This window comes from Onychostoma macrolepis, chromosome 08 (genome assembly GCF_012432095.1).
Source record: "Onychostoma macrolepis isolate SWU-2019 chromosome 08, ASM1243209v1, whole genome shotgun sequence".
Lineage (NCBI taxonomy): Eukaryota > Metazoa > Chordata > Actinopteri > Cypriniformes > Cyprinidae > Onychostoma > Onychostoma macrolepis.
In genome coordinates, this window is record NC_081162.1 from 8,078,603 (window position 1) to 8,101,867 (window position 23,265).

Genomic DNA, 23,265 nt, shown 5'->3' on the forward strand with positions numbered 1-23,265 from the left:
CTTGAGGGGATTCAAAGCTTTGCTCAACTAACAGCAGTCCTTGTTTAGTTGTTTTTAAGATTCCTGCCAACTTTAACTCTCCTATAAGTAAACCATTGGTGGGTTGATTCTGCAAGAAAAGTCTGTGGTGTTATTAAAACATTGGTCTGTTTGACACTTCAGCATTGACTCAACCAAGTTTGGGGCAGGGATTTTCAAACAAATGTCACATGAGAAAGTGTTCAGAAAACCTGTTTAGAAACAGTCCTATGTTTTGGCAATTAAATTCACACACTAAAACTAGTCGGAATGCAAATTGAGTAAATGGAGGCAATAAACATTACTAATAATTCAACAGACCATATCTATGTTAGCAAGCTTGACATAATGTTTCTGTGAAGTTTAAATGAGCAGAACTGGTTCAACAATGTTCCATTTTTATCACAGAAAACCAAATTGTGTTTTGAAGTTGTAGCAAAAAATGTAGTAATTTGTGATGCTTTTAATATTCGTTAAACAATACCTCTGTTTACTCAAATGTAATGGTTTTATTCTTAATGGGGCGCAGACTGTACGTGGCTGAGTTCTGATTGGTTGAATGTTCTTGTCTAAAGGTGAACGCTGGCAGTAAGGCAGAGACGGCCTGTCTTCAGCCTGGTGACATAATCATGGAGATTAATGGACTCAATACTGGCGAGATGCTCAACGTAGAGGCACAAAACAAAATCAAGAGCTGCACGACTCAGCTGCAACTTCTCGTAGAAAGGTGAGGGTGCCTCCATTTTCTTTATCGACATTGTTTGTTTTTCAGAGATGGATGCAAGTGCATTAGCACTTGTCTAAAATGTCAGTGATGGTCATGAAATACAAAAATTGTGACTTCAATTTTTAAACGTTTTACACAAATTGAAAACAACTTTTAAAGAAAGTCAGTTCACTTTGTGGCCATATTTGCAATGCTTTTAGACAGACAGCCATTTTAACAAAACCATTTTCTGTCTATTTGTGGGGAACTATCTACTAATGGGGAAATACTGAAATCCCAAAAACTACTTGACGAACTCGCATTTGAATAACATATTTCAAGCCAACAATAACATTTGACATGACATTTCCAGTAAATCTAGTATCTTATACTCAAACACAGTTAAAAAAAAAAAAAAATGTTTTTCAGGTTGGTAAACCTGAAACGCTTATGTTCAGTACTGAGTGCAGGTCTTGAGACACTGACTTGTTTCTATGGCATCCAGAGCTTCTCATGATACCTGTGATTACACAATGACTTTACCAATTGACCCTTCGCAGAGAGTTTGATTGACAGGCGATCTGACCAATCATAATGCAGAATCTGCCATTTTGTCTGACAAACAAACTAGTCAGGAGAGTAGATTAACAACAGTGGATTTGAACTTGAAAAATGGTGTGTATTGAGGTCTTTCTTCAATTAAAACAAAACTTCTGATGTTCATTCATGTTTATTTCATGCTATAAGTAGTAAAGAGGAAGAGATGATCGGTTCACTTGCCGCTTGAACTGAGGCCCTACAGCGATCTGTCACGACTCATTAAAGAGCCACAAAATGCTATTTATTGTTTGAATTTCTTAAAAAAATAACAAAATTTGAAAGCTGAGACTTTTTTGACACCAGAAGCAACCTGCTCTGTCTTGTCTTGTTGTTGTGTTGTCTGTTTCCTCTTTGCTGCGTGATGAATTTTTCACTGCGTGAGAAAATGTGTAGTGTGAGTTCCTCGTGGCTTATCAGACATGACTAAAGTAACTAAAGGGGGTGGGTCTTTGCAAAGGTCAATTGGCGATTGGTTCTTTTATTTAGAAGGCAAGACTTATTTTGCCCTATTGTGTGTTGGACTTACTCCCGTTCAAAGTAATACGAGTCTTGTCTTGGTATGTATAAAGCCTTTGTTGAAATTCAGTAACCACTAAATGTTTAAGGGAGCTAGAGATCTGTTCCATGTGGTTGTGCTGCTTCTACAGTAGTTGTTTTTAAATTAAAGAACTCCCTCTAAAAGACCTCGAGGTCCGATGAACCCAAAACCAGTCCAATTATACAGGATTTGGTTGATTTTAAATTAACTAGTCAACTACCTGTTCAGTCATCTCATTGGCTAGTTGAAGCCTGTAATTTTGCTCATCTTTATATGTCAGCACACGTAAACACACTGTTCTGGCCAGAACGGTACCTTTGCTCTCACACACATGCACTTTGAGCCCTGTGTCCATGTGAGTACATTTTTCCCTTCTGACCTCATGTCTCTGACCAGGCCAGAAACAACACTGGGCCCACAATGGCACTTTAGCTCTGTGTGTGTGCGTGTACTGTAGCCCACAGTATTGAAGGAAGAGGGTGTGTGTCTGCCCTCTTCTTAGTTCATATTAGACTATGAATTATGTAAGTATCCTGCTGTCTACTTGACCCTTTAGTTTTCAGGACAATCCATCTACAAATAGAAGTGCTCACAGTATGTAATAGAGGAGGGATGCTGACTTGTGTCTATTTCAGTGTGAAGAATTTGAAGAATTATTGGCGTGAATGAGAGTTTCCTTAAGCTGTTTTGTAAAGTGTTTCCTCTTACAAAACGGTGGCAGCCAGTTAGTATATCAAACCTGGGGCCAGTTGCATTAACCTAGCCAGTATGTTAAGAATTTGTCAAAAGGACTAGTGTGACCAACTAGCAGTTAGGGGTCTGTGTTGCAAAGCCAAGGCTCTCGAGAATTTATATTAAAAAGCCTTTATTATCTCATGGCTTAAACATTAAAAATAAGTCACAGATGACCGCATACCTACACATATGCCTTCATCAGGGTGTGGAAAACAAACACACTCAGGAGTCTCTTATACAACAATCACCTGATCACATGAGTCACATGACTTCACAATCACCACATGGAGAAAGAAGAATGGAAAAAAATAAAATACATTACAAAATTAAAATCATCCAATTCAAAAGGAAAAAAAAAATCCATATTCATAAATAACGATGTCAGAATATCAATAACAAATCACAAAAAAGATGAAAAATCTAATTCCCCATTCAAACCTGGAAACTGATTTGCTCTCAATGTATAGATCCAAAAAGACACACTCTGTTGTAATCACCTCCTCTTATTGACTTAGGAATGTGTTCTATACCAACTATTTTCAGTGTACTAGGACTGCCATGATTTTTATCTCTATAGTGTACAGCCATAGGGTACTGAGGATTACAAATTCGAATGGCATTCTTATGTTCTGCTAGTCTGGTCTTTAATTTCCTTTTAGTCATCCCTATGTAAAAACAACCAAAAGGACACTCCAATCGATACACGACAAATGAGGTGTTGCAATTAGTAAATTATCTAATCTTAAACTCACTACCTGATGTTATATTCATGAACATATTATCACAATGATTGCAATTACCACATTTGTAATTTCCAACCTTTGGACCTAGTTTTTGATCTTCTAGAGGAAAGGTGACTTTTAACCAATCTGTTTTTAATTGTAGGTGCTCTTTTAAACACAACAGAAGGAGTTTTTGGTAAAACAAGATATGAGTCACTCATAAAAATTTCCCAGTTACTTTTTAAAATTCTCTTTATTTTATTTGCTTCTGTACTATATTCTGTCACAAAATAAACCGATTTTGCAGACTGTTGTGATTTTCCTTTTTTTACCAGCAACTCTTCCCTATTAATACCTTTGGCCTTATGGGGTACAACTGGGCTAAAGGTGCCCCAGGGTAAAAGGCGCCTTTGATAATATTTTCATCTAAACCACTAGATGGCACAAAAACATGGTGTAGCACTTTCCAAAACATTCGTTTTTCAAGATGCACGTGTTTATTTGTCTTATCTTTGACGCGATAACGCGCAGCAGTGCAAAGTTGATTCTGTGCTTACTTGATCTAATATTTTATGTTTTTTAAAATGTTGTAGTAGCAAATGAGAATCGCTAAAATTAATGCATATATTTTGAGACAAAGGTCGTCTTTATGATTTTCAGTTTTGTTTAAGATAATTAAAGCAACAGTTTTTAAATAACGAAAGAATGTGTAAAAGTATGGTATTTGGGGTAAAAAGTGCCTCTGCTGTTGGGGCTAAAGGCGCACAGTAATTAACTTGATAATTAAAAGATCGCTTACTTTTCCATTTGTTGACATGACATGGTTAGATTCAGATGGTAAATATCATATATTATGTTATAAATATCATATGTATGTGTCCATATTAGAGATAATCACCATGTTTAGAATGAAACCATCATATTTTAAAACATATTAATCATATCATATAATAAAATATCATACCGTAAATATATTTTCAATTATTGGATCTCCTTCAATACTTTCAGAATCTTTACTAATAAATTTTTTTTATTTTAATATATATATATTTTTTATATTAACATTTTAATGACAGTATATTTATAGAACAATTTGTATATATATTTTTTTTTTTTCAAATTAAGCAGAAAACGGTACAAACTTTGCTAAAGAGATTGTTTTGAGCAAGTATTAACTTAGACATTATTAAAACAAACATTATTTTAGCTTAAGTATTTGTATCAATACCGTGTGCCTTTTTACCCCATGCTGGTGGGCCTTTTACCCTGTGTGTGTGGGGTAAAAGGCCCCCCTTGCCACCTCATATATTTATAAGATTTTTAAACAAAATAAACAACTTGAATGATTTATTTTCACACAAAATCTGTTGCTCCATTAATGTTCAATACAACGTATATATTTTTTTCTGCAATTATACATTTTAGGCGCAGTGAATGGCACATTTTTTCTTAAGGTGGGCCTTTAGCCCCGTTGTACCCTATGCTTTATTAATCACACTTCTTATAACCTCGTGCCTGAAACCTCTGAATCATCTCAATTCACCCATATTATCTTTAGATATATTTAAATCTAGAAAATTAATCTGAGTACATAAACTCGAGGCTAAGCTTCAAATTACTGTTAGTATTATTTAAATAGGAATGAAAAGCTAACAAGTCTACCTCAGAACCATATCCATATCCATAGACCATATCAAAAAAATATCTATGTATCTGCCTCACCACTCCACATTTGCTAAATATGGGTTAGAATCAGAGAACACACAATTTTTTCCCAAAACCCCAAAAATAAATTTGCATAGTTAGGGGGAAAACATGCACCCATTGCTGTGCCCCTAATTTGTTTGGAAAGTTGATCTTGAAACAAAAACATTATTGTTCGGAGTCCATTCTGCTAACTGTAAAATAAAACATGCAGTTAAGCATGTTTTATTTTACAGTTAGGGGTTTCAGTCATATTTTTTTTTCAGATTCAAAGTAGACCAGTCTACCTTTTTGTAACTCACTTTAAGAAATTATGACCAAGCTTAAAGCGAAAAAAAAAAAGGCTAAACTTTATGCAACTGGCCACTGAATACCACTGAAGTGAATTTCAACATCTAATGCAAAATCTTCGAAGAGTGTGAAGCTCAAAGTATACGCTAATGTATGCACACAACCTATCTACAGATATCTAGTGCGCTATCAAATAGAAGGGTTTCATCCTTTTTTAGTGTGTGTGTGCTATTTCTCTATAGAATTTCAGAGTGATAAAATGTCTTTTTGCACATTTTAAACGAGAGTTGTGTGTATCTCTTAACCTCCTAATACGGGCGCTTGCCAACATGCCCGTCTGTTGTTGTATCTTAAGTAGTTTGATATTGTTTCTGGGCTGGCTATGGCAAACTACATGGAGTAAAAAAAATAAAAATCAAGGTGCATGTAATCAAATGCATGAGCATTCAGAGTGTGCACAGTTAGAAAAACATACCGTACAGTGCATATTACAAAGTAATATTTTCTTCATGTAGTCATAAAAAATAGAAGTATACATTGGGCTTAAACCATAAGAATCAACTACTTACTTGAGTTAATTTACACTAAATACAATTAAAAGAAATAGAATAAACCCCAATTTATATAACGGAGTCAAAGACAGTCATTAAAATGTAAAATGTCATACTTGAATCTGTGTTTTGAATTTGTGAACCAGTTCGCTAGAGTGAGTCAGATTTTCCACTGCTACATATGAGAGAAAGACCGTGGAGTGTTTGATTTTATCAGTTTTCTCGGCAGTAAAATTACATGTGCAAATCAGTATGATATTGAAAACAGCCATGCGTGTTTAGTTATGCTGCAACACTATTGCTGGAAAAACTTTATTGCAAATGCTACTGTACACTGTTTGAAAAATGTAGTTAGTATTGTTGCTAATATTGATTAGTTACTCCCCAACGCTGATCATGAAGTCTTTAAGATTGTCTCTACTGTCATCAGTAACTCTTGGCTTTGCTTTGCATCGAGCATTAATGGCTCCTGTGAGAACTTTCCAGCTTGTGAAGAGCCTTTGATGTGCGTCTCATGTGGTTTTATGGTTTTTCCTGTCCTTTTCTCATTTTATTTCTACATTTTTCTGTGACGTTCTTACATAGACTTTGTAATGATTTAATCTCTAGCGAGTTGAAAATATGTCTGGAATGCCGCAGTACATGTGGTGCATTGAGACGCTCTGATGCAACATCTTCCAAAGAATCGTACCAAACGTTCCAAGCGTACTATCACAAGACGAGAAGTCACTCTGGAAATCATGTTGTAATAAGGAAGAAGTTGCAGGGAATTTTGCTGGGTGAAGATCTCCAAAGGTGAAGACCTTCTCAGAGGAGCATTAGAAGACAAGCTACTATAGTCCTCGTCTGCAATATCACACTAAACCTTCAGCTGAGGCTCATGTGTCCACAATCGGTCTTTGCAGATGACCTTATTGAAGACTAAAAGGGGCACACAGCACAGTGATGTCAGTTTAGAAATGTCTCGCTTTTCAAACAGCATTTCTGTAAGGTATTGAGTATCGACCAGAGTGAAAGCAGTTTGGAACAGGATTTTTATTTTCTGGTTTGATCTTATCTGGCTGCTCAACGGTGTTGTTTGACAGAATGACAGGGCTGGTATCACTATGTGTGTCTGTAGTGTAGATGTGCATTAACAAGTAGAAAGTCTGATATGCTATTTTTAACATTATGTCTGTGATGTAATTTTAAAAGTTCTGAAACCATGGATACTAGTGTAGATGGACTGCGCTGCTTTTTGGAAGCTGTTTGATGTTCAGTCATGCTGTCACAGATTTGCACGTATCGACTGTACAACAACTTCAGTCATGTTTATAATGTATCACTGGTTTTAGTCTCTTGTTTTTAACTTTACATTGTTACACAATGTAAAACAGGTGTTTTTGTTATAGGCAATCTAGTCTTTTGGTTTGCATCCATCAAGCTCCAAGTAAAGAAAATAATCAAATTAGACAAAGTACCTTTCATTTGTAAAGTATGCAGTTACTGAATTAATTATTAGTTCTTGGATTATCTCAAAGTAAAAACAGACATTGCAATCAGATTGTGTCATAAAACATTTTAGGTTGAGTTTGTAGCAGATGGCTGTCAGTAGTCTCAAAGATAATTAATTGTGTCTATTTTATACGCAATTAATTTGCAGTCACTGACTCAAATATTGGCTCAGGACTTCCCTGCCAGAGAAATGTGGGGTTGTCTAGAAAACTGTTTGAAACAATCACCTTTTTTGCTAGTGACGCAAATGGTATAGAAATTACTCATTCTTTCAGCTTTGAATAATTTAAACAATGAAAAATTATTGTTAACATACTTAACTTTCAACCCTATTTAATTACTTGGAGATCTGATCTCACCTTCATCCAGTCCATCTGGAATGACATAAAGAAAAAGAAAAAAACTGTGACAGACTAAACAGAAGAACTGTGGCAACATCTCCAGGATGCTTCAAGAAACCTACCTGCAAAGCTACAGTACTGTTAAAAAAAAATTTAGGCACTTGTGTAAAAATGCAGTAAAGTGAGAATGCTTTCAAAAAATAATGTCATAAATATATTTTATTCATCAATTAACTTCCATTAACTAAATCAAATCAACATTTGATGTGACCACCCTTTGTGTTTAAAGCAGCTTTTGGCCCTAGGTGCACTTTTTTTGAGGTAGCTTTGTAGTTGGGTTTCTTGAAGCATCTTGGAGACTTTGCCACAGTTCTTCTGGATTTAGTCTGTCTTAGTTGCTTCTGTTTCTTCATGTCATTCCAGACAGACTGGATGATCAGATCAGATCTCTGTGTGGAGCACTGGCTGTTGTCAGACTCCTTGTGCAAACAAAAATCTCACTGGATTATTACAATTAATAGCAAAATGTATGTTTTGAAATGTAAACTTTATATTTCCTACTGACACACTACAGCAAAAGATAGAAATAACTGACTTAACCATTTTTTTTGTTGGTGAAAATACTATTGGTCTAAGACTCTTGCACAGTACTGTGTGTGTGTGTACACAACTCATGTTGTACTATATATATATAGGACAGGTGGGTTAAGGTGTAAGGGATGGGTCAACAGTATAATTACAGAAATTAATTACAGATGTAATTAAGTATAGGTATTTTTAAAAATATATGTGCAATGTAAAAACATGTATGTACACAATAAGTGCATTGTACCAAATGATTAATGACAAATGTAAGTACATAGTAGTTAAGGCCACCTAATATAAAGTGGGACCGAATATTCAATTAAAAAAATGATAATAGTTTCCCAAAGAGATCCTGGCTTCCTGAGGAATAAAGGAAAGCCTTCCTGGGTTTGACTTGAGGTATCGTGAAGACGTAGAGCACCAGCTCTGAATCAGGCCCTTGTGTGGCATTCCTTCCTCATGAAGCTATAAAGAGCTTTCTGTAAGCATATGCCAGGGATTAATTCTAAGATAAACAAACGTTTTCAGACATGTGCTGCTTCCTGGTCAGGGGTTCTGCTAATGTATTTAAACAAGACTGTGTTGTCTTTTCTCTGTCAGATTTCATCAATTTACATTAACGCTCGTTCAGCCTTCTGCATTTCGTTAAATGTATCGCAATCCACAGTTCCAGCGGAGGAAATAAATGGCAGTATTGAGGGGATTCCAGTCCGGATCCTTGTCAGTTTGTCAGATTTATTTGGTAGCTGAAAAGTTTCAGGATAATATGAGAAATTATTTATAATTATAAGTTTTCAGTTTATCCAGCTACTTTATCAAAGCAACATACTGTATCTGACTCCTAAAACATGCCTGTGTCTCCTGGTTTATGCCAGATTTGTCTAATTTACAAAACCATGCTTAAAGAAAGTGACCCAGATTAACAGTGCACTAAAGTTACAGGAAGAAGAATATGCTAATATGCATACTAAAATAAAATGTCTTGTGCTAATGTTTGTCTTTTTTTCCACACAGACCTGCTCCTCCCACTCCTGGTCAGACCAATGGAATCACAGAGCAACTGGTCGGCCGCTTCCAGGTCAGTAACAAATCAAATATTAAAGGGAAAGTTTGTGCATAAAAGAGTTCTGACATAATTTTCTCACCCTCATGCCATTCCAATCTGTATGAATTTCTTTCTTGTTTTCCCTTTGAATTAAGATTATTTTTCTGACCCTGCATTTTATCTTGTTTGAACCAAAGACTAACATAATTTTAATAAATGTTTCAGAAAACATTACTTGATACCTATATTTAACATTGATAAGGATCATGTGACAACAAAGACCGCAGTAATGATGCTGAAAATTCAGCTTTAACATCACAGGAATAAATTACATTACATTACATTACATTTTATTTTTTTTTATTTGAAATAACATCACAATATTTCTGTTTTACTGTATTTTTGATCAAATAAATGCAGCCTTGGCGAGTTTCTTTCAAATACATTAAAAAGTCTTGCCGATATTACAGTATTAAAGTAGCAGCATATCCTCATTTACGAAATGTTGCTGGAAGAAGCAACAAAACCGCAGTCTATCGCTGTTGCAAGCCTGTGGTGAGTGTGCTGCCCTACTGAACCACTGGCCCAAGCTGTAGTGCTTGGTTCTCTTCTCAGATTTGCAGTAGAGCACGCCTGGTAACCATTAAGAGAAGATGAACCACTATCTGCTTATCAATGATTTATAGTTTGTCAGGTTGAGCTCAAAAGACATTCGAGTCTGTATTTACCACTTTTTCATTTTGTCTACAACAATAATTCTGCATGTCTGTATCCATGACATGTGAAAGAACCTGGGAGTGTTATAAATCAGACAGAGTTCCTGCCTTTTAAATGCTAAAGGGACTGCTGACGGGTCTCTGTTGTAACAGATACTATGATCGGAAGGATTGTGAGCCTCACAGGTCTCGTAGTCCTTCCGCACAACCATTTGAGAACTTGTGAATAAGGCACAAATCTTTAAGTTGGAAAAAGAAAAGATTTGCGTTTAATGAGAGCTTGTGGGTGTGGCAGGATAAATATTTATTTTATTTAAATTTTTAATTAAATTAAATTACATTTTAATTTTTTATTTAATTAAATTAAATTTATGCTATTTTAATTTATTTTGCTATTTGATTTTATTAAGCTACCTGAGCAACTATGCGCAAGTGCACCGAGGGCAAAAGCTGCTTTAAACACAAAGAATCGTCACACCAAATGTTGATTTAATTTAGTTAATAGAAGTTAATTGATGAAGAGAATCTATTCATGACATTATTTTCGACAGCATCCTCATTTTACAGCATTTTTACACACGTGCCTAAAACTTTTAACAGTACTGTAGCTTTGCAGGTAGGTTTCTTGAAGCGTCTTGGAGACGTTGCCTCAGTTCTTCTGGATGTAGTCTGTCTCAGTTTGCTCTGTTTCTTCATGTCATTCCAGACATACTGGATGATGAAGAGATCGGATCTCTGTGTGGAGCACTGGCTGTTGTCAGACAAAAATCTCACTGGATTATTACAATTAATGGCAAAATTAATGTTTGGAAATGTAAACTGATATTTCCTACTGACACATTACAGCAAAAGATAGAAATAACTGTTTTAAAACCATTTTTAGCTGAACTGATCAATTCAACTCAAGCACCTGTTATTGATGTGTTTTTTTCCTCTGGTTGTGCAGGAGGCTGTGCAGGTGAGTCGAGATGAGAACCAGAACTACAGAGAGTACACCATCTCCAGCCCAGCCTCTCTGTCACCTGGCCCGTATTCACCTGAGCCACCATCCAGCCCTGACCGCAAAGGGGGCAGAATCACACCAACCAGTAAGAGGTACGACTGCAACTTTACTACTGAGGTTTGCTACGGTCACATTGATGCAAGAGCGTGGATTGCATGCTGGCAATGCTTTGACCAAACATTAAGCCTATTAGCAAACATTTATTTTACATAAACATTTATTTGTTTTAAACATTTACTTTTGAAAACAAGAGATATTGAGCAGAATGTACAAGCTTCTTTTTTTTTTTTTTAATATACAATGAAAGCGGTTGGTGACCACTGCATTTAAGTTCCGGGGGCACCATAAAAGTCTTCTAAAACCGTACAATAAGTTTAATTCATTATTGACAAAAAAATTCTTAGGAAACTTGACAACATTCATCATCATTTACTTTCATTGTATGGTTAAGAGCAGCTTGGACATTCTGCAGTCATAAAGTTTGAGAATGACATTGAGGAATTTTCATTTTTTGCTGGACATTTTTAAGGTGTAAGGTCCAACGAAATAGGTGAAGTTGCAGACAGTGTGGTTTTACATGCAACTGACAAGGGAAATTTGATTAGAGTTGATTTCATTCTACAGGATGCATGTTAAGATGCCTCAGGACTCCTCTCGATGTTCATAACGTTCATTGTGAAGAACTTTTTCTTTGTTATACCAGTTTCCTATAGGGTTCTTATGTGTTCTGAAGCCCTCTCATGTGTACACTCTCACACACACACAGGTTTCCATTTTTTGTGGGAACTCTCCATAGGCGTAATGGTTTTTATACTGTACACACCATATTTTCTATTGCCCTACACAACCCCACACCTAACCTCCTACCCCTTACAGAAAACATCTACATTCTTAAATTTTCCAAAAAACTCATTGATTATATCTGAATGACTCATTATATCTGAATTATTTTTAAACCTTTTGAGTCATGGGGACACCAAAAGTGTTCTCATAAATCACCTTTACGCTGTAATACCCATGTCATTATACAAATTTGTGTCCGCATAAACCACATAAACATGCAAAACACACACACACACACACACACACTCAGATGCAAACTCCTCTTTACTTGTTCTCCTCAGATTTAACAGTGTAAACATCTCTAACCTCTGACTGACTGAAGCACATTCCACATATAACTGCTGGTGAAGCTCATTTGATTAGATTAGTGATGGATTATGACTAGATTCATAAATTATGGATTAATCAGGCAGAGCTTGCCAGATGCCTGTATTACAGCACAGCATGAGGCTGAGAAAATGACTTGTTTCTTTTGATATAGCCTGCCCAATAAGATCTATGTTGTACATTTGTATTAACACTATGATTTATTTTTGAAGAGATGGTATTTGATTATATTATTAAATGGCTATATTTAAATGGAAAGTCACTCAAAACTTTTTGCCATTTGCTCACCCTGGTATTGTTTAAAAAAATGACAAGAAGTGATCCATGTGACTAGTGAGCTATATCCTGTAAGATGATCTCATACATTACTGGAAAAACCTGATATTGTACGCTACTTTTCAAACTTTTTGTAAGATTACAAATCTGTAAGATTAAATTTTTTGAAAATAAGTTTTTGAGAGAAGTCTCTTATGCTAACAGAGGCTTCATTTATTGGGTCAAAATACACTAAAAACAGTAATATTATGAAATACTATTAGAATTTAAAATAACTCTTCTATTTAAATTTAAAAAAGTAATTTATTTCTGTGATGCTAAAGCTGAATTTTCAGCATCATTACTCAGTCTTCAGTGTCACATGATCCTTCAGAAGTCATTCATGTAACTGCAGCCTATTTCATGTCAACTGTAGTTTACTTCAAAACTAGCTTGAATTCAAAAACAGTTCAGAAATGTCCCATGATCTGTACTTATTAAAACTAAATATTTATTTATTTTTCAGCCTCCAGCTCCATTCCTGGTCCTCAGAGGAGAAGAGCGTACAGAGTCACAGACTGTCTCGACCCCTCTCTCAGGTAGAATCACTCTCACGACTCTTTTAATATAAACCTGAAGAACAAATAACAGCTCTGAACCAATGACGCCTCCATGAAATGATTTGACAGGGGTTGTTTTGTGTTGATGTATGACCTATTGAAACAGAAGTCAGGGCGGCACAGTCTGAAGAGCTTGTTCTTGTTTTAAATAGCAAGTAGCCTTCGCGCAAATGAGATCTGGAGCGCTGATTGCAGGATGTCTTTTGTTGTGAAAAACCCGAGGGTTCTACTTGTCCCAGTTTCAATCAGTCATGAAAAAGACAATAACTCTGTCTTAACCAAGCACAATGTGACTAGATATAACCATTTTTGTCTGAACCAGCCATGACACAACAAGCAAAAACATCCTCATGTTGTGTTTTGGTCATTTTGACCCAGAGAGGATTTTGTTTCCTAAAAAATGCTAGTTAATATTATCGAAGTGTCTATTTACCCTAAGTGCAAATAGCTTGCCTTGTTGGCTTAGGCTATTTACCCTAACTCCGCCCACCAAAGTGTGATTGGGGTGGTCAACACTACAAAAGACAATTGATAAACAGCAGCTTCAGTGGCGTAAATGGTGAAGCGCGTTCCATAGTCACTTGACGCGATCGACACAGGTTCGAATCCACCTTTTGTCAAACTTTTTTTCCCTTCTCCCTTTTCAAATCTCATATCACATCGGTAAGGCATTTATTTTCAATAAAAATGAAGGAAATAATTGAAAAGATTAAACTAAAGTGTAGGTGTAGTAGGGAGGGTTTTATAATCCTAATAAGGTGGCATCCATTTAATAATTTGAATTAAAATTATAATTTGCACTCAATACATTATTATTGCATACTGTTTTATAATGTACTACAATACTGAGATGCAGATAATTGCCAACATTTGCAATAAGTTGTATAAATAGCAGAAAATCCTGCTATTTTAAATAGAATCTATAGCTATTTGCACGTAATGTAAATAGCATCTATCACTAAGAAAATATGCTGTTTTCCACTTAGTATAAATATCTGCTGCCTAATATTATTGCATTGGACTTAAGCCTAAAGGGTAGAACAACTTCACAAAAAATCAATAATATTTTTCCCCCCACCTTGTTGCACTTGTGGTCAGAAATAACCTACAAAAATGTATTTTATTTTAATTAGCACAAGTTTGTAATTCTTTTTGGAACTGATAGATCGTAGGCCTGATTTATCAGAGCTTATGCGCCTCAGTTTTTTGAGTGAACATTGCCAAAATTGTCCACAAATAATGCTTTTTTCACTCAAAGAATGAGGTACTACCATTAATCAGTTCAAAAACAAAATACAAAACTTTGCTTACTGAAAGAAAACAAGTGAACAAAAGGGTTGAATCCAAGATTTGGTGATAATATAGCATAAGGAGAGATTCACAAGCAATTTTTTAAAATGCCAGTCATCTTTGACCAGGAAAACCAAATTAGGTAAAGGACTTTAAGCACAGGACAAGGGTTAAGGATATAGTGCATCTTTTAAGCCTTACATTTTTTTGGATCAGATGTCTTGTACTATTAATGCATGTTTTATAAGCCAGTAGCATTTATTATTAATGACGATGGGACGTTCTCATTCTGAAAACTGTTTTTTTTTGTGCTCAAAAATGTGCTCATACAAATAAGTACAAAATACTTGTCAATATTTTTGGTCTGTTCTCTAGGAAGATAAATTGTAATTGAATGAGACTGTTTAAAGTTTATTTTTCAGTGTGTGTTCAGTTTTTATACTCCATGTGAATCAGTACTGAACATATAACAGGTTGTCAAAAACGAGCAAGTGAATTTGGAGAGATGAGGTCTGGTAAGTCTCAGTGTTGATGGGATCTGTAGCGGAACATTGATGTTAGTTCTGCCTAATGCATCTGAGGAGCTTCCATGTGTGTTCATGTAGTACATGCTACGTTGAGTCTTCTCACGGAAGAGGATTGCTTTGCTCTGCTCCTGAGATGTGGCTCATAAATCCCTTTAGTCTTTGCCTATATATGACTTCATGGGAAAAGCAGGTTTTCGGTGGCACAAATGAACTGCGATGCCTCTTCACAACGAGCTCCAGGATTGCACTCTCAGGAAATGAGATTATGATTTCCATCCGTTAATACCGTTCGCAATAAAAGGGTTAGCATTTCCAATATTTTCATAGCGGGCGGTGAGTGCATAAACTTTGAAAAGGTCACCTCGCCGTGCTGACGCTCATGGGAGTGCAATCTGGAAGTGGTTAATTTAGAACATCATTGAAATAAATTGAAAGGAAAATAAATTGATAAATATCATTGAAAGGGTTGACCTTTCTTGTAACTTCATTTAACCTTGGGTTTATTAGCATCATTATAGCGCGCTGCCTACGAGATCTTCATTATTATGAGTTATGTACTTATTAGTGCTGCTCTGCTGTTCTCCGCTTACTCTGTAGCATCTTGGGGGATAAAAAATGGAAGAACAGGCAATAATCTGAAGGGAAAGTGCTCCAGATTCTGTCCCCAAAGCTAAAATTGAGCGGATGAAGTTGTGGGAAAGTTATTGCGAGATATGTCTGCTATTTTGTAACAGTCTCAGTCCCACAGAAGTTTCTACAAGGCAGATGTTAGAGCAGGAAAAAACAGACAGGACCTTTGATGGCTGAAGACATTCCAGTCATTTTATCAGTGCTGTGGATGTTAAATAAACACACATTCATGACACAGCTTATTAAACTCAATAACATCCCAATTCCCTTGTCAGAAACGCTCGGTCCTTTTAAAGACCAATGTTTGAATGCTTCTGAACGAAACTCATGGGAGGTCTGGGAGAAGTCAGCATGATGATAGTGGCACTGAGCACTGGCCTTTGTCAACAAAAAATGTGAAAATGTCCATGCAAAACTAGACATGGAGAAAGAATGAGAGGAATAGTTCATCCAAAAATGATAATTCTGTAATTTACTTGTCCTCATGCAGTTCAGAAGGGAAGGTTGTCTCGTTTGGACTTTTATAGCCCTGATAGCATGGATGTTTCCAAGGCATCTAATCAATGCGAGTTTTCATCTGGAGGCTAGTCGCTGTCCGATATTAGGAGGACATTCAGCAGATATTTCTGCTTTAGAATGTACAGTGTGTGGATCTGCTTTTCTGGTCTGGTCACAATTTATTTTAAGGTTCAATTCTCGCAATTAACAAACCATTGTGACTTTTACCTCAAACATCTGATTTGCTGCTTATTAATAGTAGTTAAGGTAGTTGTCAAATTTAGTTATTGGGTAGGATTAGGGATGTAGAACATGGTCATGCAGAATGTGCTTTATAAGTACTAATAAAGGGCCATTAGAATTGGTCCCTCTACTAAAGTGTTACCACATTTCTTTAGATGTTTTTACAATAACATTACACAACATTTGAATCACAATAAAACTAAAATTGTAATATGCCTTTCGTATGCATTTCATAATAACACCGTAACAGCATAATGATAACAGTGTGGACTCAAGTCCGGACAAGACATGGAAAGAAGACCCTCTCAAGTCTGAGTCTAAGACCATATTTTCTGTGACTAGACTAGAAAATATGGTCTAGGACTTGTGAGTCTAGTCTTGGACACGGAGTCCAGTCTGATCCAGACTTTAGTACTGCAACACTAAATGTAAATGCAAAAACAGTTTTTTTCGTCATGCCTTTTGTCTTGTCTTTTTTTTTTTTTTTTTTGTCTTATGATGTTTTGTTTTTTGACTTGTGCTCTGTTGCTTGTTTTTGTCAAACAAGACAACATTTTATTTGTTGTCTTGTTTGTTTTTGTCTTTTGTTTATCTTGTTGCTTTTTGTTTTGTTTGTCTTGTTTGCTTTTTTGTCTTTTTTTTTGTAATGTGTTTGTTGTTTTTAGGCTTGTGGTGTTTTTGTTTCATTCTTTTGACTCGTCTTTTTTTTTTTCTCGTTTTTTGGGCTCGTTTTTGTTTTTTTGTTGTTGCATTGTTTTTTTTTTAAATTAAAAACTTTAATGGCAGTGTGGGCAAACCATTGATTTGGAAACAAAAGGCATTCCTTTTTAGTTTGTAGTTTGTGCTTTTTTTTTTTCAGTGTGATACTGTCTTTTTGTACTATTTTTCATGAATATGGGATGTTTGTCTCAGAGTTCAGACCACATTATATGGAAAAATAATTGCAAAATGATTTTTGTTGGCCCTATTGTACAGCCCTAATCATACATTCTCTCACAGACATCCCACCAGTGTACATGTGCGTACAAGGAGAGTGTGGTGTAGACGGAGCCATAGCAATCATGTTCAAGACACCCTACTTGCATGCCACTTTTAAAGCATGAAATATCTCCGCCATTATTTTGACCCACAGACATCCAGCTTTGGGCCTCCCAATAAATCTGAGGCAACCACCCAGTTAACCCTGTTAATTTACTGCCAACACCAATCCAGTCCAAATTAGGGTCGTCACCTTCTGTTCTCAATCTCTCTCTGCACAGTCAAAACATTTTTCTCATTCTTTATTCTTTCTCAAGCTCTCTCTACTAACATGTATGTTACGGGGTTCAGCAGCAGCTGTTTTTTAGATTGTTTTGCTACAGCGTACGGTTTTATTGCAGGGATGAAAGGCTGGAGTTAGCCATGCCAAACAATGGATTAGATATATAAGGGAAAGTTCTGGATTAAATGATGCTGAAAGGCAGGAACAAGGAAGCAGCCAATGAGGTGTAGCAGTTGGGTTGATTTGCTGCTACATCTGTGGTCAGAAACACTGGACACACAAACATACACATAAACAGTCGGCTTGCTCTTTACTGTCAGTGGCCTCAGAGTCTTTTATGTTCTTTTGTCATGAGGTTCTGTTATGAGGGACTCTGGTATAATTGTGGTATTTTTTTAGATCCCAGAAGGCACTTTGGTGCCAGAGAGGGTTAGGATCTTTCCCTCACATATTTCTGCTGGAATTTTAAGATCCGTTCAAGCTCTCTCCTCGTTTTTCATCCTCAAACTGGAATCCCTTCAGTCCTGCTCCTTCCTCTCTTCTTCTTCAGGGAACGCTTGCATTCTTTTACTCTTAGTTGTCTCCAGCACTTAACATAGAGTGTCTTGGCATGATGTCGTCTTAAGAATGTGTGTGTGTATGTGTGGTGCCCTTTCCGACAGCTTCCCCACATTATTTTGGAATTGTGTGGCATGATTGCTGCAATGATTGTTCCTTTTTGTGTGGTTTAGCTATAGAGATTAATGGAAAACACAATGTGTTCTCAAAAATGAGTTTTCTTTCTCTGTACTTACAAGTACATGCATGTTCCCAGAACTCATCAGGTGTTGTTTGGATGGACGTAAACCACTGCGCCTGACACTTTGAAACTATAGCCTGACAAGCTAAATTCTACAGTCCTGCTACAGTACCTTTCTATGAAAGTTAATATTTGTAACCAAAGACTTGACTTCAATACAATAAAAAGTAAATACAATAAAACATTTATATTAAAATCAGAATCATATTAGTTTGTTTGTATGATTTCTATTAAAATTTGAGTAATAGTAGTAATCAGCTGTATTTGAGGGGGTACGAACACGCAAATTATTTTAATTTTTATTTGGAAACATTACTTTTACATTAATTTTCTATATTTCAAAGTTTTCTCCAAAAGTGGATGGAATATCATGCTAAAATCCTGACAGTGTTTCTTGCACTGGTATTCATTGGCAATGTAACAATGTATAGGTTTTGTCAGTAATTTAATAAAAATAATGTGTGTTTAGTATACAATTAGAGACTATTGTTGGATTTCATTTATGTAGCCACTAATAAAAAATTCTGAAAGTACTAATAGAATGATAACTGAACCATTAAGAAATTGAAATCCTTAGGTTTAGGGATGCATAATATATCATGCCATTTAATTTATCAACCAATATTGACCCTTTTCACATTTTCAGTGTTCTAAGAAGCCGAAGTCGTCATAGTTGTGTACACTTCTATCATGGTAAACAGAAACTACAGCAAATATAACTTAACTTTCCCATATACCTCCAATAGCAAATGACAGAAAAACCAAGGAAATCTTTCTATGACTTTACAAAAGAGGAAAAATTATCAAGAGATTGATTGTGTCGGTCAGAGATTTATCATTTAATGCCAAGGTAAGAAAAAAAGTATGGTGTTATAAATTAACTTTATGGGCCCTATTTTAACGATCTAAGCACATGGTCTAAAGCGCACGGCGCAGGTGCACTTAGGGTGTGTCCGAATCCACTTTTGCTAGTTTAACGACGGGAAAAACGGTCTGCGCGCCTGGCGCATTATTCTGATAAAAGGGTTGTCCCTATTCTCTTAATGAGTAATGGGTGTGTTTTGGACATAACGTGTAATAAACCAATCAGAGTCTCATCTCCCATTCACTTTAAGTGCCAGCTGAGCTCGCACCATGGCGGATTTGCTATTTACATGGCGGAATTTGCAAGAGCAAATTTTCCTCCAAAGAGGAAACGGAGCAGCTTGTGCTCGAACAAATAGGTAGCCTTATTCTGATACATGCAATGGCTATCCATTATGACATGTAGGCATTTTTATATTTATGTAGCCTCACAATAATAATCTTTTACATTGTAATCCTTTAATTTTTAATATTTGGCATGTTTGTGTGCTGCTGCGTGTTCTTGTGTGTATAATAAAAAGTGTACGCGCATTGTGGACCTGCCTATAGGTGCTAGCGCTATATTACTAACGCGCTAAAAATACTGCACCATTGACTTCCGACCAGGTTTGAGTTGGTCTATGGCGCAGTCTATTTCAGATGCCTCAAAATAACAACTCGCCAACAATGCACCTGAACACACCTCGTTTTCAGACCAGCACTCCCATGAGCGCACAAATGGACACAAATGCATTTACTATTTAAATAACGTGGAGCAGGATGTGAAAATGATAACCGTGTCGGGCTGAAACTAGCAAAAAACACTTCCGTCGCGCCTGGCGCCGCATTGCACCTAGTGTATGATAGGGCCCTAAATGTTTAAAAAACGCCTCATCACAGTCTGTAAAAAGGGCTCATTAGTGATTTAATTTCTCTGTATCAGCTCTTTAGCAAATCTTAATATCTATTATCATATTGTGCATTTATGATTTTGTGATGCCTGAATTCACTTGAGTTTACTTTAAACAACTGAGCTGCTGTCACGCTAGCGTCTCTACTTTTAGTACTTTTTGCTCCACAACACTGTCTGTCACATTCATACTCATATATACACGCATCTATAAGCCCGTTGTGCCTGGCGCAGGGGGTCTTTTTCCTCTAATGGTCCTCTGTGATCTTTGTAAAGTGTGGTTCAGGTAGAGGTATAGTCTCTAGAGAGTGAGCTAAGAGAGGAAAAGATAGCAGGAATATCCATTAGTCCTGCTTCAGGGGGTGTAGGGTGTCCTGGGAAAAGTGGTGTGTACAATAAGGGCTCTGATGCAGAGCGTTCGAGGTGTGTGGTGTTGGTTTTCTCGCCCTTCTGAGGCACAGGCCCGTCCTTGTGTGGCTGAGCCTGGTGGAGATGGGCTGAGGAGGGCTTATTCATCCCACCCGCTGTCTCTGATTTTCACTCTCTCTCTTTTGCATTTCCACACTGTTCGATTTGGTCCGACCCTCCACTCCTCCCTCCTCGCGTCCTGGCAGCCATATAGGCACAGAGACTGCCATTGTACCAGTCTCCTCTCCTCCTCTACTCTCTCTTTTCCTCTCTTTTCCTTTTCGCCTTCTCCATCGTTCTGTGAGAGGGTGATAGACGATGAGAAAGTGACTTGAGTGAGACGCATAGAAGAAGGGTTGTAAGGATGGAGGAAGTCTGTTAATTTTTCTGTTGAAAGACTGCACAAAGTGCATTTGAATCCACTTCCTGTGCTAGCTGAAAAATGTTTTCCAGGAGCTTGAACATAATAGCTAAAGCACTCTTAGGCCCATTTTGTGTATTTATTTTGGCATCCATATTGCCAGGTTACAGTGTTCACACTGCCCACATGAGCAGAGCAGCGCTGTGCAGCTGTAGTGTAGGTCTGAGTTTTGGACTAAATGTTGAAAATACTCTAACTTAATCATTTTCCAAATAAGCTTAAAATGCATGTGAAGTATGTATTGTTTAAAAAAAATCCATATTTAAACAGTTTGTTTCATGTAGATTTAAATGTATTTTTACATTTTATGTTTTAATGTGTGTATGTTAATTTACATCTTACAAACTGGTCAGTGGAGGAGACTGCTTTTCTAGCAAATACCAAGCAATATTCACTTTTTTCACCTGCCACTTTTCTTTTTAGATGGGTCACCAAGGTAAAAACAATTATTATATTGAAATTGGATTGAAAATTAGGACTGTGACTAACGATTATTTTGGCAATCGAGTAAACGATCGATTTTCTGAAGATTAATAGAGTAATCGGATAATTATGTTGTGTAATGTATGTAAATGTATTATAAACAATAGAGCTAATGTACTGATATAACGAATGCCTGTAGAGGGCACCAACGATTGTTTAAAAAAAAAAAATCTAATCCTTGTTTAATATTGACTAAACCTTTAATTCAAATATACACTAAATCTTTAATATTTGGAAATTTCTTTGACATCAAAACATGTAAACTCAGAGTGGGGGTTGATGAATGTTATTATAAACCCAAACTCACAACAATACGCAGAGATTGAGTTTGTGATGCTACACAAATAATAACAGTTCATGTAGAGCAGCATTTACTGTGAACCGCTCTGAGACGCACGTGCGTAACCTACATTTTTATTTTTATTTTGTTGGTTACTTGACATAGGCAAAATGCAGTTGAGTACTGGAATTGAATCGAGGAATCATGACCCTAATTGAAAGTTTAGGGTTCATGTACTCAGTAAACACGACTTTTAGAATCTGAAATCGGATTAGATTCATTCTGATTCATTTATTGATTCTAATGTGAAAGCTCACATCAAGCCTGCTGTTGTAGTAATGCTGTTGTTTTGTAAATGGTGAAAAGGCTTTTTTCCCTAAACTCTGAAATTATTTAGTTTAGCTCACTAGGTTTTGAAACGGCTAAAGTTTTGTCAACTTTTGCAGCTTATGTAACATTTTGGGGTTAAACTGAAATCATACAGTAACTCTGAGAACAAGCAGAGCATGCAGTTGTACTTAAGGATATCAAGTTTACTTTCTGGTGTAGAATAGAGGAAGTGCCATGAACCTTGTAAACATTGGCAAATCTAGTTGTTTGGTCCACATTTTACCATAAAATATAAATCATACGATCAAGAAATTGTTGGCTGGTATGTCAAGTAATTTGTACCATCTCTCCTCAGCCTAACACTTTTCCTCATCTTCCTCAAGAGCTTTCATTTGGGAATATTCATGTTTACTGCACACACACACATTAAGGAGGAGAACAGTGGGAGGAGAGAAGCGTGTTCATCCATTAGGATATGCCCACGATGATCATGCCGCTCTTGGGAGAGGGATGTGCAGCCAAACCTAAGAGTGGCTTTGGCAACGGATCACTCCCTCCACCATTGCTATTAGTGCCCAATCGCCCAGCTGGGTTGCCTGTGACGACCGTTTTGTGGTTGCTGAGGGTTGCCATAGTGGCAGGCCTCATCCTGTGAAAGGGCTTAAGGGTTCAGATATAAATAAGCAATGCAGCAAGCTGGTACCTGTGCATGAACTGTGTTTAGGAAGATGCTCTCAAACTGCTTTCCAAGCTGCAAGCTAATTTAATGTGGTTAAAAATATTTATGTTCAGAAATAGCAGCAATATAAGCTACTGTATAAAGAAAAGCATTTAACTAACTTCACTGAAGTTGTCTAATCTTAGTATCCTTTTAAATATATGCATCGGTGATATTCTTAAGATTAGAGCCAGTACTTAGTCTTAAAAATAAAGTTTCTTTATTGGCATTGTTCCGTAAAGAACTTTTAACATCCATGGAATCATTAGGTCCTATACACTCTTAAAAATAAAGCTTCCAAAAGGGAGTTTTCACAGTGATGCCATGGAGGAACCGTTTTTGGCTCCCCAAAGAACCTTTCAATGAACCTAAAAGAACCTTTCTTTTCTTAAGGGGGTCGTACACCAGATGAGAAGCACCGCACTGCGCCACATCTTCAAAATTTGAACAGGTTGTTTTCCATGTGTACAGATGTGGCCTTTAAGAATGCATGTTTTTTCACACGGCAGCCTGCAATTCGCCACGCGTGA

The 23,265-nt window shown here is 36.5% G+C and overlaps 1 protein-coding gene across 2 annotated transcripts in view; it reads left to right on the top strand.

Moving 5' to 3' along the window:
* Window positions 1-23,265, top strand: part of pdlim2 (PDZ and LIM domain 2 (mystique)) — a 67,453-nt gene that overhangs the window by 20,077 nt on the left and 24,111 nt on the right. For both annotated transcript variants that reach the window (XM_058785177.1, XM_058785178.1), the window contains exons 3-6: window positions 594-745; window positions 9,300-9,363; window positions 10,993-11,141; window positions 13,001-13,073. In XM_058785177.1, coding sequence (XP_058641160.1) covers window positions 594-745; window positions 9,300-9,363; window positions 10,993-11,141; window positions 13,001-13,073 — 438 coding nt within the window. The remainder of the gene's footprint in view (window positions 1-593; window positions 746-9,299; window positions 9,364-10,992; window positions 11,142-13,000; window positions 13,074-23,265) is intronic.